This window comes from Dermochelys coriacea, chromosome 3 (genome assembly GCF_009764565.3).
Source record: "Dermochelys coriacea isolate rDerCor1 chromosome 3, rDerCor1.pri.v4, whole genome shotgun sequence".
In the NCBI taxonomy this organism is placed as follows: domain Eukaryota; kingdom Metazoa; phylum Chordata; order Testudines; family Dermochelyidae; genus Dermochelys; species Dermochelys coriacea.
Window position 1 is genome coordinate 149,485,291 of NC_050070.1, and position 18,959 is coordinate 149,504,249.

Here is an 18,959-nt window from a genome sequence, read left to right on the forward strand (position 1 = left end):
AGCCTTGTTGGCTCAGAAAATGACCTGTAGATATTGCCATTTAGTAAATACCGAGTTTGTGCTTTACGTTCTGATTGGGTGAAACAGCATCATATATGACCATTTCTAATCTGTGCAACTGCCTCAAAAATTAACATTTTAAAGGTAACTGAGATGGCACAAAGCATGGATCTGTTGCACCATCTCCAAATTATTCAGTTCCCAGTGCCGAACAAATCCAACTATAAGACCACTCCATATCCTCTCATTAGTGATCCCTACTTGAAGTTCTCTTTGATAATGGAGCCGGAAGAGATCTACACACCTATAACTACTGACTGCTCAGGAACAGAGTGAACATAGCATTCTCTCATCCAGAGAATGTAGAGGGCAACACGTGATTGGTCAAAAGAACAAGAAAGTGTATCCATGATATCTAAGAAGTGGGATCGCTTATGGTGTTAATTTTATATACACTCTTATATTTGGGGTCCTATAAGGCATTGTGTGTATGGCAGGGACAGACCCCAATAAGTCACATCCCTTTGGACCGATCATATTGACCCAATGACAGATGGCAGTCACTTCTCACCTCCTTTTATGCTTCTTCGCTTGAAAGTGAGCAGCATGCAGATCACAGGATCTCTCTTCAATACCAACAGAAACCGTAAAGGAAAAATGCTCATACAGGAAAGCAGCCTTATTAGGGCCTCTTGTTTAACAGGCAATACTGCAAAATTGGTGCTTCACTTCTTTACCACTAGTTTTATGTTTTCAACTTCCATATTTGCAATGGGTTTGTGCCACCACACACTGACTATCCAGTCTCAGCAGACAGATAGATTGTAAAATATTGTCACAGAGACAGATACACTCATGCCATGGAGAGTTTGTTTCAGCCCTGCCCAAGGCCAAGAAAAATGTTCAGAATCTTCATGTCAGATTAGAAAAGGTCACAACAAATTTTTCTCTTTCTTTTTATTAAAAAGTTACCAATTGGAACTCCTAGATGAATCCAAGAGATTAACCCCAGTATTCCATGTGCCTGTAAGAATATACCAGCTGTTCCTGGTGAGGGTGTAGAATTTTCCAAGTTAAAATGAGAAACCATTAAAAGGAAATCAGTTGACTATGAGTATACAGAGTACAAACAACATAAGACAAAGTAATAAGAGTGGAATGCTCCATAGTCTGAACTGCCGCACCCCCAACAAACCCTTTGCAAAATACACAATACGGTCACACTTACAAAACAAAAAACAGAACAAAACAAATTTATGGCGAATACTATCTCCCCTCCAAATATATAAGTTACCCATTCAGAAACTAGGTTCATACATCTCCCAAACATATACACCCCTCTTCAGAGGCTGTTGTACATGTGACCTACGTAAAAGTTTTAGGACTGCCCCCTGGAACATAGGTAATCTATTCTGGGGTTACTGTTACCCCTTTAAATGTAGAGAGCCCATATGAAGAGTGGTGGCATTACCCAAAAGTGAACAGGCATGTAAGTATGTGTGCACCAATAATGTCATATAAAAATATTAGCTTAATAAGTCTTGCCCTGATCTCCTAGTGAGTGGCTGGGAACAGACACCTCCCCAGTGCCCTCTTCTCAAAGAGAGGAAATCATTTTTCACCCAAGTCTAAGATTTTACCTTATTGGAAAAGGGCGTTTTCTCCAGACCTTTTGCATTCTCTGACTTGCTGTTTTTTTCAGTGGATTCTTTAGTTTCCATAGATGGTTTCCGGGGTTTTTCAAAAATGTTTATCCCCAGGATCTGGGCTACCTTGTCAAGCTCAGATTGCTTCTTCTCTGCTGCATCAGACTCCTTGTGCAGCTCAGAAATCTCCTTCATAATGTTTTCTTGCAGCCGATTCACCTCTGCTAGTAAAGGGTCTTTGTGCCCATCCTTCTCCCGCCTTTTCTTCCGCAGCATCTCCCCTGAGCCAAATGAGGAGGTAGAGGAGTAGGAAGCGCAAGAGGAAAATCATGTTAAAACATGTACAATTATTCCAGTCAGATAATTAACTGTTAAATTTATAAAATATCTCGGAAATATCTAGGTTAGAGTTTTTGACCAGAAAGGAAAGAAGGATGAAGCTGTGCTCTTGGGAAATAGGCACAATGGAGTCAGCTCACACTCCAAGAGAGAAACTTAAATTTCCTTCTTACTTGTGAGCAAACAAGCAATCCTTGGCTTTTCCTGCATTGCTTCACAAATGGATCTCAAACTCTGTCCTGAAACCCTTTTTTCTTGGGATGAAGAAAGAATTCAATCTTTTGTCAGTTAAACAAAAGTTTGAAATTACCCAAAAATATGTTTGACTCTGTTAAAAGATTGCTCGCACTGTTGTTGTATCCATGTTGGTTCCAGGATATGGGAGAGACAAGATAGCAAGGTAATATCTTTTATTGGAACAACTTCTGTTGGTGGAAGGTACTAACTTTCAAGCTACACAGAACTCTTCTTCAGGTCTGGGGAAGGAAATCAGAGTGTCTGCACTAAATACAGGTTAGGATAGATTGTAATTGCATTTAGTTCAGACACTTGGATTTCTATCCCCAGACCTGAAGAAGAGCTCTGTGTAGCCAAAAGCTTGTACCTTCCACCAGCAGAAACTGGTCCAATAAAAGATATTACCTCCACTATCTTGCCTCCCCAAAGAGGAATTTATCCTCTCTCTCCAGATTAGATTTACTAAAAACAAGTAAGTGAAGGGTAAATTGACAGGCCCCCATTTCTGCTACATTAACACACTGCAATGTATAGAATAAAGTAAATTTAATTTGTCAAGTTGCTCAATGGCATATTTCAGAAAGTTGGGCACAAGTCGTGGCCTATATACCCTTGGGTTACTAGAGAGAGATTCCAATTCCAAAGGCGTGTAAGCAACTGCTGGTTACAGAATGGCTGTTTCATTTGCCTACACGCATGATGGTAATGTTACAGTTACAGTCACTGCTTTCTAAAAAAATGCTGGGGTGTCTGGAGTGGGAAAACATTGACTCTCATATTCTAGACTATTATTCTGATCTATACTCATATTCTAAACTATTATTTCTGATCTGTACTTATTCTGATCTGTACTAAGACATAGGGGCCTTTGGAGCACATCCTGAGAGAAAAAGGAAGGAGGAGAAGAAAGCAGTAGTACCTTGTTGTTTACGTAGTCTATCTAATTCAGTCTTGAGATAATAGAGCTTCTTCTGTCTTGCTTCTCTGTCATTCTTCAGTTTCTCTCTCTCTTCTATGACCTAAAAAGATTGGGAAGAGAAGGGCATGAAACTCCCATCTACTTCCAGCACAGATAAAGCAATACTGCAAAGATGATTGCTAGGACCCCTTTGCAGTTCATTGGATGTCAGTCACTTATTCTAATCACGGTTCTCAAAATAATCTTTTGCTGTTAACTTTTTAATATAATAAATAAATCCACTTTTTTTTCGCATTTTTGAGTTACTTTTTGTATCTGTGTCAATTTTTCAATCCAACGAAAACCCAAGAAAAAAGTCACACTGAATCTAAACTTGAACTGCATTAATTCTTGTTGCTGCTACTGCACTGGTAAATGCAGTTATTCTCAGAAAATCTAGTTTAATTTTTTAAAGAATTCAATCACCAGTAAATTATGGGAGGGAGTACAAGGCTCATGCTAATCTACCGCAAGCCAGTGACATCTATTTGTAGAATATGGCCTTTTGGCAGAGAATAAACTAAATCCATTAGCTTACAAATTCTTTTTACATTATGACTGGGATTTTCAAAAGCACTCAGGTGTTGGCCTACTGATTTCATTGAGTGCAGTTAGTCCAACATAGAGCCCTTTTGAAAATCCCACGCTATTTCTTCACAGCATGCACACTTCAATGAAAACAAATGAAAAACGGACTGCCTAGCCCTACGTCTAACTTTCACCACTTACACTCTCCTTGGATTTAACAATTTAGTTTTTGTTTCAGTGCTACCAAACAGTTTGTAATGCTCTGTGTTTTGAAGCACAACCGACATCTGTTGAGTCCCTGGATGCTGTCAGCTTCTTGTATAACAAAGCTAGAGATGGGGACTGGGGTATTCATAGCGCTTATTTTCAATGTAAATAGGCTTCCATTTAGAAAACAATGTTCCTGTTCTAAGGAAAATATTTACAATGAATTTGGAAGCTTTTTTCAGCTTCCCCTCATCCCCTCCAGCTTTGTTTTTTAACAGACTCACCAGGTTTTGTTACCTAGGAGAATCTGGCAGCATACAAGGACTCTCTGAGAGTTTATCACTGGTCCTTCCCATACAAAAACAAAATGGGACACAAATTAACATTAAGAAGTCTTAACCTTGTTGTAACCATAAAGTGCTGAAAGGACATCATCAGTTTGACAACCAGTCAAATTTAAGAGTGAGGTATTTTCAGGTCCCCCTAAAAATCAAAGTTTTATGCTACTATACTTTTATTCTAGGAGTGCTTTATCAGTAGGAATATCGGTACTTTATGCCAGCAAAGAACTCCTAGTGTGGATGCAGCCATATCAGCAAAGCTGTGCTTTATTCCAGTACACTAAGACCCTGCCCCAACAAGCTGGTAAAAGCACAGTTTTGCCACTATAACTGCATCAACACTAGGGGCTTCTTCCAGTATAGCTATGCCAGCCAAGGATCACACCTCTTCACACTATTTAGCTACGCTGGCAGAAGTCTATAGCATAAACATAGGAAAATATGATTGTACGGCTATTTTAAAAATATTTTTCAATCCCTGATCTTATGTGAAAGGCCCACACAAACAAGCAATCTGACTATACAAAAAATGCTTTCAAATGCACTAAGTAAATTTAAAAAGCAAAGAACAATATTTTTTCCTATCTCTTCCACTTCTTAGAACCTTTGGAGTTACTTGAAACAAATGTAGCAAAAAAATTTTTTTTTAAATGTGATGTTTAATCGGGTCCTTTAATACTTATTTAAGAATTTCTAATGCATCCAGCACTGTGCTATCACTACATTGTATTAAAAAAAAAAAAATCAGAAAGGCTTGTTTACCTTCAAAGGCTCAACCATTCCCCATCTCACCAGAAAATATAGTCTTCTCTAACAACTATTTTTCCCGCTGATACATAAAAAACTCAACTGTTTAAAAAAAAAAAAAAAAAAACCGCCTACTACTGTCAATACTCCAAGCTCCTGTAATGTTTTAAGCATAACATAGTATTCATGTATTCCTCAGCCATTTCTTAGCTGGTTGCAGATGATCAGCTTTGCACCTCCCTCCCAAACTGCTCAGCAACAGACCAAGAGCATATGACTTGTTGCAGTTTAAGTGAATTCAGTGTAAATATTGTTAAACTACAAGCACACGGAAAAACATGCCTCTGAAGATGAAAAGCCAATTATTTCATCAGAGCATCAGCAGCAACTAGCAATCTAACCAAGAAACCTTGCTGTGTCAAAAGGGATTGAAAAACAAACACAGATACAAGTAATGATTCTAAATGAGTGGTTTAGCCAAATATTTATAATTCCAAATAATACACTCACCTTCTGCTTTTGAGCTGCCCGATTTTTTTCATCAGAGATCTTTTCCGTGGTACTTTTGAGTGGGCGTGTGGCAAGTCGAAGGGGCATTTTGGAGTAAGTGGTAGTGGTGATGGGGATTTGCATGAGCACAGAGTCACCTCTCTTGATATTAGGGGGATTTTTGCCCATGGAAACTGTCTCAATCACCCGGAGATTTGGGCGTGTGGGGTTTGCTGGCATTGCCATTGTGAGAAGCCCATGAGCCTCTGGCAGTGTAGGGTTAGGTTGCTGTGGAGGGGGGTACATGGGCCAGCCAGAGGCTGCATAAGCCATATAGTGCCCATATGCATCATAGGCGTGAGGGGCCATTGTGGGAGGTGGATAGTTTTGTGGCATCTGAGCTGCAGTAAATTGTGGATAGTTTGGAATCTGGTATTGGGAAACAGATGTAGGGGGCAAACTGGCAGGAGCAGGTGGCGCAGAAGGGATTAGAGACACAGAAGGAACAGACTGTTCTGTTGGGCAAGCAGGTATCTCCTGACCTACAGCTTTGCTTTGAGAGTATTCTGATTTCTGGAGAGAGGATGTCTCTTTGGATGGCTGGAAAGAGCCAGGAGGTGATGCAGAGCGCTGCTGGCTTGACTCTGGAGAACGAGTGTCACTCCGGCTGCGGCGCATCTCCCAGGATTCCAGTCTGCGGGAATCTGAAGAGTGACGATCAGGAGAATGAGATGCCAGCTTTTTGCCATGGAGGCGTTCCTGCGTGCGGACAGCCAGTTTGCCAATTTCAGCCACCCCAATGTCAAGCCCAATGGTTTTGAGCAAGTCATGAATCTTTGCATATTCTGTGTTGGACTCTTCCAGAGAATCTAGCTTTACAGCTGGAGAAGGAGGGGGACTCACTTTCTGGCTTGTAACTTCACTCCCACAACTCACTGGGGGCTTTTGAACAGGGGAAGATTCTGTTTTGGAGTCTTCATCCTCATCACCATAAAGAAATTTTTCTTCATCCTCAATGTCAGGAAAGCTGCGCCTTCTCTTTTCTTGAGCACTGGCAGAATCAGCCATCATGCCCAGAATGCGAGAGAAGCCACTGCCATCCTGACTGGCCCTCTCATGAGGGAGGAGGAAGTCAGTATGACGGTCTGTAGGCTCTGATTTTGGTTCCAACTTCTCCTTGTGACTTAAGAAGCTTCCAAACTTCTTTTCAAATGTAAAGTTGTCATTGGGAAGCCCAGGAAGTGAATTCCACTCATATACACCATCATGCAATTCCTTGTTTGCCGACTCCACAGAGTCTGTGTTAAATCGTTTGAGAAAGTTCTCCACTTCAGAGGCAAAAGCAGTGCTGCTGCCGCTCTGGGACAAAGATGAATGACTTGAAAGAAGAGGGAGATCTTTGCTGGATGGAGAGCTGTTTGGAAAGCCCTCAAGCTGAAAAAGAAAAGAATGTTTATTACAGCACCCCAAAAGGGGGATAAGCACCTCAGAGTACAAATAAAAAGACATGGTCACTTCACCTGAAGAATTTACAATCAAAAATTTAGAAAAAAGACAACACATGAGAGCAACAAACCATGGAAAGGAACAAAGGAAAAGAAGTAAGTATTATAAAAAAGCTCATGTAATTACTTGGGAAGTCATTAAGATGTTTTTATGGGTGCTTAAGAGAATACAGAAAAGGAGTACTTGTGGCACCTTAGAGACTAACAAATTTATTTGAGCATAAGCTTTCGTGAGCTACAGCTCGATGAAGTGAGCTGTAGCTCACGAAAGCTTATGCTCAAATAAATTTGTTAGTCTCTAAGGTGCCACAAGTACTCCTTTTCTTTTTGCAAATACAGACTAACACGGCTGCTACTCTGAAACCTAAGAGAATACACATGCACAACCACTTAGCATTTTATTACAAGTTCTCAGCAGCCTCACAAATTGAAGTTTTCTTCTGTGAACTTCTATGAGGTAGAAAGCTATGCCACAGGTTTTAATTATGTATCTAGATAGATCAATCTCAAATACAGGCAAGACTGTGTGGATTGGGGCTATTTTCAATCACTTATATACAGGGTATGCATGCAACTCATTCTCCCTTGAACAGGGCTTCCTCTAATATATATACCTTCACTTTCAGAGTATCCTCTACTACAAACACCATCACTACAAAACCAAAGCAGATCAATATGAGATTTTGGTTGAAGTGATGTACTGAAACCTGAGACAATGCCAAGCATCCCTTTTATCACAATAATGCTAAATGCATACCAATGAGCTCTTATTGCTAGCCTTAACTGGAGACTGAACTATATAATCTTATTTCTCATAACAAACATGGTTGAGCCTGATCAGTACTTGAATGGGAAACCAATGAAAAATGCAACATTTTGTAAAAAGTAATACTGATACTCAGTAGGTGGCTCTCTTCACTGAGCCATTTCTAATCTAACACTCCATGTCAAAATGTTAGATTGGAAATGGCTTAGTGAAGAGTTCTAGGGGGCACTGTAGCTGGAGGTGCCACTCAACTAATATACTGACTGCTTGTGTTACTAAAGATACTGTAGCACTTTCTGTAAAACTTGGCGCTGATCCCAGTGCCCTGACTAAATTGCAGCCAGGGCATTTCATTCTGCCTCCCTAAATTCTACTTGCATACAAGAGTCTTCATTAACTGCCCCAACTATCGTGTGGAGCTACCATGAACTGCTGAATATCTGCAAAATTCCACCCTCTAACCCAGATACTGATGCACCATTTATTCCTGATTGTATACCCATTCACTCAAACCCAGCTATCATAGCTTTAACATGATGCAAAATTTAACACACACAAAAAACAGGCAATGCAAAGATTCAGGTTCCGACACGTTAACCTGGTTGCATTAAATACATTAACATCTTTTATTCCTCCTTTTCTGCTCTAAATATACAGGTTTAGTATATTTGTTTAAGTTATTACATATATACTGTACCATAAAATATAGAATATGTGCATCTTGGTTGAGTTAATGTTGCTGCTACTGGGCCTTTCGCATCTCCGGACTTAACACTTATTTCACTGTGGGGACTTTCTTTAGAATTTCAGCTAATGTGTGTGTGTTTAAGGGGTCGGGGAGGGAGTATATCTTAATTCTGGACCTATGCAGACAATGACAGTGACCCCACTAGATGGCACTAAAGCACAAGATTTCCCCCCATAGCTATCATTTTTCTGGAAAATCCTTGGTAGAGTTCCACTCTGCACATAAATGAAGATGTTTAAAGGGAGGACACACAGATCTGATGCCCTGAGACATAAGAAACTAGGGGAAGTGGCCACAAGTGGTTCTAAGGTACAGAGAGCAATTGCGGCTTCTGTAATTAACTGTGCTGGATCAAACTCCAGGACAGGGAGGGCAACCTGCAAGAGACGCACTAACAGGACAGACTGAATTAAGGATACTTGTTCTATCAGAGAAAGGAAAAGGCAAGAGACTGAAGATCAAATTAATGCAGTGGAGTGCAAAGTGACTGTTCTGAGAAGTAGAGGAATATTTGAGGGCCAAACCTGCATCGGGGACTCCATTTCCACCTCCACTCGTTTCTTCAGGATAGATTTTTTTGGCATAGATGGCGCTTCATCAGGTCTGTATAAGTACCGAGTCTCAGAAGACTGCAGTGTGCTAGTCAAGCCAGGGATCATGTATCCACTACCAGACAGATCATGGTTCAAGTTTCTGCTCCGTTCTTCCTCTTCTCTTTTCCTCCTGGCACGATCAAGCTCCCGGAACTCTTCACCCAGATATGATGGGCTTTGGCTTCGGCCACGGCTCCGTCTGCGATAATTTCGTGTTCCCAATGTGAAACCATGATGATCCCCACTCATGCCATGCATCTTCTCATCCTTGTCGTACCGAGGGCGCTTTGCTTCTCGCCCTCTCTCCTCTGGCCTTGCTGGGTAGGAGGATTTCCTGAGTTTATCACTATCCCTGTCAGGTCCCCTTGACAGTTCTTCACGATGACCATAGTGTGGACTGTAGTCTGACCGGTGAAGGAATACATCTCTGTTGCGGTAGTCCTCATCATGTCTCATTATGTAGGGACTGGAAGACGGATCTTCATGAGAGGGATATCGTTCAAGGCCTCGAGGGCATGGGAGGCCTCTGGTAAATATTGGACCATCAGCCATGTCATCCCTGGTAAGAGAGGCACATGGAGTTAAACCTAGGTCAATGAGTTAGAGGAAAAGTTTTTCAGTCTCTTACTCTACAGTAGCAAGACTTCAACGCTGCCATTTGAAAACAATATGAATTCATGGCATAAGTGAAAAGCAGCACCTCAGAAGCAGGGAAGAGGACCATCAGTATTATATACATATGGTACTTCACTCCCCTCCTATGGGATCACTCTCAAATACAGAAGTCCAAACACAAACTGCAGAAGGACAGCCAAGATTTAATATAGGGAACTGATCAATAAGTTAGCTTTAGTTTTGTGAAGGAAAAAGGCTACATACATGTTTTCTAAATTGCATTACTACTAAGTTTCAGGCCACAAAAGACTTCTCCCACCCTCTACTAGGTACTCTGGTTGTGTTACATAGGAATTATTCAGGATAATTTAGCTTTGCATTGCACACGTGGCCAGATCTTCAACTGGTTTAAAATCAGCTTTGCAGATTTACACTAGCTGAGGATCTGGGCCATGAATTCTAGACAGATTTTGTGCACGGGTTATCAGTGAAAACATTTCTAGTGTACCAGAAAAGATGCTTTGGAACCTCTTCAAACTTCAAGAGGACACCAAAGCAGTGAAGTCTGTACGTGTAAGAAAAATCACTCCTTTGTGCTAGCCTCAGTTTAGATGGAAAGAGTATATATTATGTATGATATGTTGATAGTTAGTACAACACCAAATCAGCACCTTCTTTGGTGACTGCTCCCTACTAACACTCCCCAGTGCAGGGATGCCCTCTTTAAGAATGTTTTTTCCCCATTATGCCTTTCTGGGTTCGGCCTTTAACAGAGCCAAGCAGCTGCAGTCCAGAAGTGGCCATTTTGCAAATGGCAGCTGCTGGATGTATCTCTATCTCTTCCATCTAGTAAGTACCTGTTAAGCTTTCCCCATTTTCTTCTTACTGGGAAGATGGAACATTTTCACAGTACATAAAACTGATGCCTGTACTGGACTTCTTGTAAAACACTGCTAATTACAGCTTACTATATAGATCAGTATTTGACACAGTGAAATTATGATATTTCGGCAAGAACGCTGGAAGCAAAATGAAACTGGAACAAGAGTCTGGGGAATCCAGAACTTCCTCCCAAGAGCTGCATGTGAGAGTAGTCTTCTATAATATGGACGGGTCAGTAGCAACTATTTCTTCAGTGGCATTAAGGTTGTGTTCAGGTTTCAATTAAGTGTTATTTAAATCTCCATTGAGCATGGAAACAAATACTGATGTTAGACTAAGTTCTAGAGTACTTTTTTATGCAAGTCTGACATGTGACCTCTTAGAGAAATTTAGGGCTGGTGTCTAACTGCTTTGGATCCCTCTCCTATAAAAGACTTAACAGTTCAAACTTTCAGGAGAGGTAGCTCTAAAAGTCTCATGTATTGGGTAGTTTTTAAATAGAAATATTAAAAGGCAAATAACTTATTTGGGAATTTACTTGCCCTGTAATTTTGCTTCTCTGAAGAATTCATCTTGCAGGATTCTCATACATTACATGCATGGGAAATTCCCGTCTCTCAATACTTTTGACCCTCTGAAGCGCATGTAGGGTAGCTTGAGGGGTCTGCCATACTGAGCATGGTTCAACTTCAGGTACCCAAACATTCTAGCTAGTTCCTTTCAACAGCAGGAAACAAAAGTGCCCTGTAAGCCTCTAATGAAACAAAAAGAATAGGGAAAAACCTCCCTCAAGTAATCAACATGCCACATAAGGGATAGACAACAGATAGATGATTGTCTAGAGGATGAAACCCCAAGGATATCATCTCCTATTCAAAAAATTCCAGAAATCTGAGATGTGATAGGTGAATGCATGTGATTCTTGCCAAAAAGACACCTTCAAAGAATCAGAATTACAGTAAATATATTCCCATCTCTAAAGATATCAAACAAATCATTACCATTAAAAATCCTAAGCATTAAATTACTGGAAATTATTAGATAAGGTAGTCTGCATAAGTATTCTATTCCTCTTACAGTTTATACATTGATAATAACAATACTGATATGTGAAAAATCATCTTCCTCGTGCCAGTAATTGAACTCTGAGCCACAAGACAATTTTCAACACGCTTCATAAGTCACTGATTGGATGCTTTACATAGTCAGAGACATACAAATTTAGTGACTGATATATACTGATAAAATTCATTAGCGCTATCTTTGGATCAGAGTTAAGGTGGAAGTAGGAATTAACAAGGTTCTACTGTATCCTAAAGTAAAACGTACCCAAGTTGACTACATGATCACATGTTTCTAGCTTTGGCTTCTGGCAACATACACAAAATAAGCACCAAAATATTTATAGCACAGTAACTGAAAATAACTCGCACATATATAAAAGCTGGTACTTTTACCACTACATGACACAGCTGACTAACTTATTCTTCACTTTCAGGAAACACCTTTTCAATACCACCCCCTCCTATTCCTGAGATCTCACTACACCCAGAAAAAATGCATGAAAATGTCATGGGGAGTAACTGATGCGCGTTACAAAATACCTTCAGCTGATTTTTTTCTGCAATTAACTATGTCACTCTCACTAGCCAAGTGGCAATCAACAATCCTTATGAACTCTGATTATAGCAGCCAACTTAAGGGGAACATTTAATGATAAGTCAGAAGGGAAGGAGGTGAAATTGTGTCATGGGTATAATTAACAAAGGCACCAAAAATACACTCTGGACAGCAAAGAAACATGGATTTAGAAGACAGCCACACTGGAGAGCAAAGGATATAACACATCTGTGTACAGGGCTGGAGATATATGAAATGACTGCTTATCCTACAGTAACTCTGGTTCTTCAAAACATGCTGTCAATATAAATTCCATAGTGGGTGTGCCTGCATCCCACACACTTGGCCAGCAGTTTCCATTGGGACTGCACCTGTATCCTGAGTGTCCCCAAGCCTCCCATCCTGAGAGCATAAAGGGTGAGGAAACCCCAACCGCACCTCTGTTCCTTCACCAATAAAGAATCCAGGGATTACAGGATTCCTCAGTAGTGAGGAGGAGGATGGATCATGGAATATTTGTGGACAATGCATCTCAAACAGCCACAGCTACTGTAAGGTAAGTAACAGTTTCTTTGCCTTTGACATGGTACCTCACCAAAGGTTCTTAAGCAAAGCAAGCAGTCATGGGATAAAAGGAAAGTTCTTCTCGTGGACTGGTGGTAACTGGCTTAAAGATAGGAAACAAAGGGCAGAAATAAATGGTCAGTTTTCACAGTGGAGATAGGTAAATAGCAATGCCCCCTAGGGACCTGTGCTGTTTAACATATTCATAAATGATCTGGAAAAGGGGTTCACACTTAAATGGAAAAATTTGTCAATGATACAAAATTACTCAGGATAGTTAAATTCAAAGCTGAATGTGAAAACTTACAAAGGAATCTCAAAAAACTGGGTAACTTAGCAACCAAAATTGCAGATGAAATTCAATGTGGATAAATACGAAGTAATGCACACTGGAAAACAAGCTCAACCATACAAAGTGATGTAGTTGAAATTAGATGTTACCATTCATGAAAGAGATCTTGGAGTCATTGTGAACAGTTCTCCAAGAACATCTGCTCTATGTGCAACGGTAGTCAAAAAAACTAACAATGTAAGGAACCATTAGGAAAGGGATAGATAATAAGACAGAAAATATTTTAATGCCACAATATAAATCTACAGTATGCTCATACTATGAGTACTGTATGGAATTCTGGTCACCCCATCTCAAAAAAGTATATTAGAATTGGAAAAAGTCCAGAGAAGGGCAACAATGGGGTATGGAACAGCTTCCATATGAGAAACAATTAAAAAGAATGGGACTGTTCATCTTAGAAAAGAGACAACTAACGGGGATATTTTACAGGTCTATAAAATCATGAATGGTGTGACAAAAGTGAGTAAGTGTTATTTACCCGTTCATAAACCACAAAAACCAAGGGTCATGCAATGAAATTAATAGGCAACACCTTTAAAACAATCATAAGGAAGTACTTCTTTACACAATGCACAGTCAACCTGTGGAACTCGTTACTAGGCCATGTTGTGATGGCCAAAAGTATAACTGGTTTCAAAAAGAATTAGATAGGTTCATCTGTGTCTATTAGCCAAGATGGTCAGGGACACAACCCCATGCTTCTGAGACACTAGAAGCTGGAACTGGACAACAGGGGATGGATCATTCGATAACTACACTGTTCTGTTAATTCCCTCTGAAGCACCTGGCAGCGACCACTGTCAGAAGACAGGATATTGGGCTAGATGGACCATTGGTCCGACCCAGTATGGCTATTCTTATGTTTGAGTGTTTATCCATATATATTCCACTGTTGGTGACTCACTAGCATTGACCTAGATCAGTGGTTCTCAACCAGGGGTCCAGGGGGGTCCACCAAGCAGGACCAGTGTTAGACTTGCTGGGGCCCAGGGCAGAAAGCCTAAGTCCTGCCACCCAGGACTGAAGCCCAGGGCCCTGGGCTCCACCACCCAGGGCTGAAGCAGAAGCCTGAGCAACTTAGCTTCATGGGGGCCCCTGTGGCGTGGGGCCTCAGGCAATTGCCCGGCTTGCTACTCCCTAGCAACTTTTATATGCAGAAAACAGTTGTTGTGGCACAGGTGAACCGTAGAGCTTTTATAGCAGGAAGGGGGCGCAGCTCAAAGAAAAAGGTTGAGAACCCCTGACCTAGATCACAGTAGGTGAGAGCTAGGAGCCTACGTAACCAATGATTATAAGACAGCCCTACCAAAATGGGGATCAGATCTTGATGCTTCTACCACAGAATAATGGTGAACCCCAGGTAGCTCCCTTATGTATCTCTTGTACTGAACATTTCTCAAAGAAGCTAACGAAGCTGCCTGAGCTCTAGGGGATTGTGCTGTAACACTCAATGGCGGATCTAAGTTGGTTACTTCATAACACAACTTAATGACTGTAGAAATCCAGCTAGAGAGTCTGTGTGTGGATACGGTCTGACCTTTTACTCTATCTCCCTAAACTACAAATAATCTGGGGGTAGGGGATTCCAAAAACCGATTTAGGGCATGTCTACTCTAGAAACTTAAGTTGACCTATATTAGGTCTCCTTACAGCCACCGCAGTAATTACTGCAGTGGTGCATATCCACTCTACCATCCTTGGGTCAGTGGTGTGTGTCCTCACCAGGTGTGTTGCCCCCGCCCCTTGCCTCCCTGGGGGAAGCCACCCAGGGCTTCTCGCTTCCCCATTCCACACCGGAAACGGGGGGGGGGGAAGATACCCAGGGCATCTCACCCCCGGGGAGTGGGGTCCAACTGCCCCGGCTTCTTTTCCTCTGCCTCTTCCCACCCACTCCTCCTCAGGTTATTTCACAGCTCTGAGTCCTGTTCCAGTAGGAAAGTGCCCTACAAACATCTAGGGTGTAAAGTTTAGCCTTCCCTTTGCTGTAACGTGGCTCTGAAAAGAAAACAGGCAGATGTATTATGTGATTGACATGGAATTTACAGAGTACCTTGGGCAAGAATTTTGGGTGAAGTCTCAAAATTACTATCTTTATGAAAAAACAGGGAATATGTAGGCAGAATGCTCAAAAGGTGGACCCTTTAAACCCATCAGTACAATGTTGAGATCCCAACAAGGGGGAAGCTTTCAGACTAGAAGATATGATTCCATAGGGTCTTTCAGGAACCTTGATACTGTAGGATGTAAAAATATGGAATATCCCTGAATTGGATGGTGGAAAGCTGAGATGGGTGCCAGATGGCCCCTAAGAGAAAGAACTCTGGGCTATCTGAGTTAAGCACAGAAGGTATTCCAGTATGGCAGGTGTTAAATGGAGTCAACTGATGCTGCTGAGCATACAGTGAATCTTTGCCACTTGGCTGTGTAAGTGTCAGAGTTCTTTCTACTATGGATAAGGACGTTTTGTACTTAAGAGATAGATACAGGTTCTTTCCACGGATGTTAACCAGACAGCATTCAGACTGTGAGGTGCCAGAAGGTGGATCTGGATGAAGAATCTATCCTCATCTTTGGGATATCACAACAGGCTCAACTGGACTGGAGGTTGAATGGAGAGATTCATCATGTCTGAGAGCCAGAGCTGCCTCAGCTATGCTGATGCCAACATTATCAACGTCTGAGTCTTGTCTGAGTTTCTTTGAGAGTTCTTGGGATCAATAAGATATCAGAGTAAACATTAATTACATCCGAGGGCCAAGGGATCAGGAATGCATCAGACTCTGACTATGCCCATCTCTGGAGCAGATCTTGTGGCACTTCTTGTTCTCGTTAGTGGCAAAGAGGTCTATGGATGACCCCACTTAATGAATACGTCTTGGATAATGGTATCTTTACTGACTTTACTTTCTCCTTTTGGAGGAAGAAATCAATCAAAAACTCTAAAGCTAACTCAAGTAACTAACTGCTAAGTACCAAACTATGTACATTACAATGCATAGACCACACAGTAACCAAGAAATTTGGACACTACAAGTTCTGACTCGTAGCTGGGGGAAGGATATCTAAGATACAGCTGGGGTCACTGTGCCCTTTATGCCCTCAGGTGGGATGTGGGAGGCATGAGGACACTCAGGGCACAGATGCAGCCCAGAGACTGCTGACCAAAAGAATATGAACTGGAGTACATGAGGTGCATGTATGCCATCAGTGGATAGATATGGGCAAGCACTCAAATAAGAATGTAAGTTCATATTATCTCCCTTTCTCCTCCTTACCTTAGTCTGGTTTAGCTGTTGCTTTTCATAATTTTTTAGCCCCATGTTCCTCACTACTTCTTTTACCATTTCAAATGAATAACAAAGCTTTATCAGGGAGCCAAAGTGAAAGCTGTTAATTTGTCTGAGGGAGGTAATGTCCCTCCCAGCAGGGCATTTTCACTTTTACATTAAAATAAACTAGGCCACTTCTAACCCTAAAGCATGACCACAAAACATGATATATATACACCTATTGGAGAAAAGAAAGCGGTGGGGAAGCCCCAACAGGCAAATAAGAACAAGCCTTAAAGTTGTGGCTATGCTCACATTTCTCTTTTGTATCATTTCCCTCCGCCTCCAGTACATGCTGCTATCCCCTGTGTATGCGCACCAGTTCTGGCTGGAAAACTAGTACCCTGCAAAGGGGATTTACAGATGAAACACTGATTACAAGAGAATTGAGCAGAAGGCTTAAAAGTGATAGTATTACCACCAAAACCTTAATTTTAATTACTGCACCTGCTGAAACTTAATAACCTTAAAGAGCTGATATGCTTCTAGAGACAGGAAACATAAGGAAAGGATTCTGCTCAGTTCCCCTCCTTTGTGCTACTCTTGTTGGGGTATTTGCATGAAAACAGGATGTTTCAGTACCTCCTCTGCACCTGCTGCTTAACCCCTCACCTGAAGACACAAGAGGCTGCAGTGATGATGATTATGAGGAACACAGACTCTATATAAAGTCTTTTCCATCTCTGACTACTGTGTTCCTACGTCAAAGCAGATAATTTCAGTGGGGAAAAGAGGATTCAAGCTTTGAGTATTAGTTCTTTATTTCCTCTGCCCAGTTTCACCCGCTTTTCTGTAATAGACATTTTTAAAATATAGATGTCTGTCTATATTTATACCATGCTCCTCACAGTACTATCTATCACTTCCAGAAAATCTCTTAACTAGGTGTACTTGTCTCCAAGTCCCATCAGTGGGGCTTTTGGAATCCTAGCACTTCACTGAATTTTTGTCCTGTGTGAGACACTCTCCTTCTCAATGTCCTAGCAACAAAGCATGGCCTCTTGCCCAGTTCCCAAAGGCTGCTTTTACATCTTGATGCGCACTCCATACAGCTTCCAGCCACTGCAACAGCTTTTTCCCAGCTAGAACACCCTTTTCACTCTAGGGCTGTTATCTGGGCTTTTCTATGGCTCAAGCAAGCAGGGCATTCCAAAAAAATTGCTTAAAGAACCTGGGGAGCTAAGCCTTAGAAGCCTTGGTTTAAACTAGAGCCAAGCCACTGTCTCACTCTATAGGATCCCAGTCTGCAGAGAACCATACCTGTCCATGTCACTGAGGTTATCAACTGGTGAGCCCAGACGTTCAGGCAGTCTCCTTCGCTCTGGTGTGTCAATGCAATACCGGTCATTACCAACAGTGATCCGCAAACTCTGCTCCAGTGAAGACTCAGAACGGAGGCTCGGAGAACGTCTCTGTAATTGAAGAGAGAATGAAAGCGCAGCACAGGACTGTCCCCTCAACCACAAGACAGGCATCTGAGTCTATCCACCTCATCATATTAGACTTGGGGGCAGGGATCGTAAGAAATACATTAATTGTACATCTTCTCCATTTATATAAATTACTACGCAACTTAAAAAAAGGAAGGGACTGAGTGTAGTTACTTCTAATCCTACATGCAACTAACAATCACTCTGTATTTACACTAGCTCCACAGGAACTTTTAAACTTGAAAATACCTTTGAAGAACTGCACTTCTGGAGGTAGAACAACAGAGAGGAAGAAGAGGAAAAAGAAGTTGTTCAAGAAATCCCAAAGATTCTGTTGTGCTCCCCTCTTCGTTGGGGACAGCCAACTGTATGAACTGTGTACCCTGGAGTGCCAAGGAATTTTTGTGCACCTATAGCAGATACACTTACTGGGCAGGTCCTCTTGGCAAGAGGACAAGAGCCTGGGTCAATGACAGTGACAAAGCCCATTACCAAAACTGGAAAGTGTTCCAGAAGGGGCTCTGCTACTTGACTCAGTAGTAAATGAATGCTCTACATCAGTAGTTCTCAACCAGGGGTACGCACTTCCCTGGAGGTACATCAACACATCTAGATATTTGCCTAGTTTTACAGCAGACTACATAAAAAGCACTAGTGAAGTCAGTACAAACTAAAATTTTCATACAGACAATGACCTGTTTACACTGCTCTATACACTATATCAATGTTTCTCAACCTGGGGGTGGAAACCCCAGGGGGGGGTGTCACAGGATGAGTTTAGAGAGTCAAGTGCTGGGCCGGCATTAGCGGGTGGCAAGCAGGGGCCCCCAAAGCTAAGATACATGCAGAAGCCCAAGCCCCACTGCCCACAGCTCAAACTGAAGCCCTAGCTCTGCTGCCCAGAGCTGAAATCAGACTCGTGAAAGGGGTAAAGTACTCTGGAAAGGTAACCACTGCTCTACATGAAGAAGCTCTGCTATTACACAGGACGGTTAATCTACATGAGCTGGCCAGTTCAAGATACTGAACACTAGTGATGGGTTAGAGATGAGAAGCTGTA

The 18,959-nt window shown here is 41.6% G+C and overlaps 1 protein-coding gene across 4 annotated transcripts in view; it reads right to left on the reverse strand.

Annotated features, from left to right (window-relative positions):
- Positions 1-18,959, reverse strand: part of ZNF318 (zinc finger protein 318) — a 35,936-nt gene that overhangs the window by 10,443 nt on the left and 6,534 nt on the right. For all 4 annotated transcript variants that reach the window (XR_006280162.1, XM_038395410.2, XM_043511544.1 and 1 more), the window contains exons 2-6: positions 17,730-17,881; positions 9,036-9,663; positions 5,514-6,926; positions 3,142-3,241; positions 1,641-1,927 (exon numbers count right to left, since the gene is read on the reverse strand). Coding sequence is in view for 3 of the 4 variants with exons in the window: in XM_038395410.2 (XP_038251338.1) it covers positions 1,641-1,927; positions 3,142-3,241; positions 5,514-6,926; positions 9,036-9,663; positions 17,730-17,881 (2,580 nt within the window). In the remaining variant the exon portion in view is untranslated. The remainder of the gene's footprint in view (positions 1-1,640; positions 1,928-3,141; positions 3,242-5,513; positions 6,927-9,035; positions 9,664-17,729; positions 17,882-18,959) is intronic.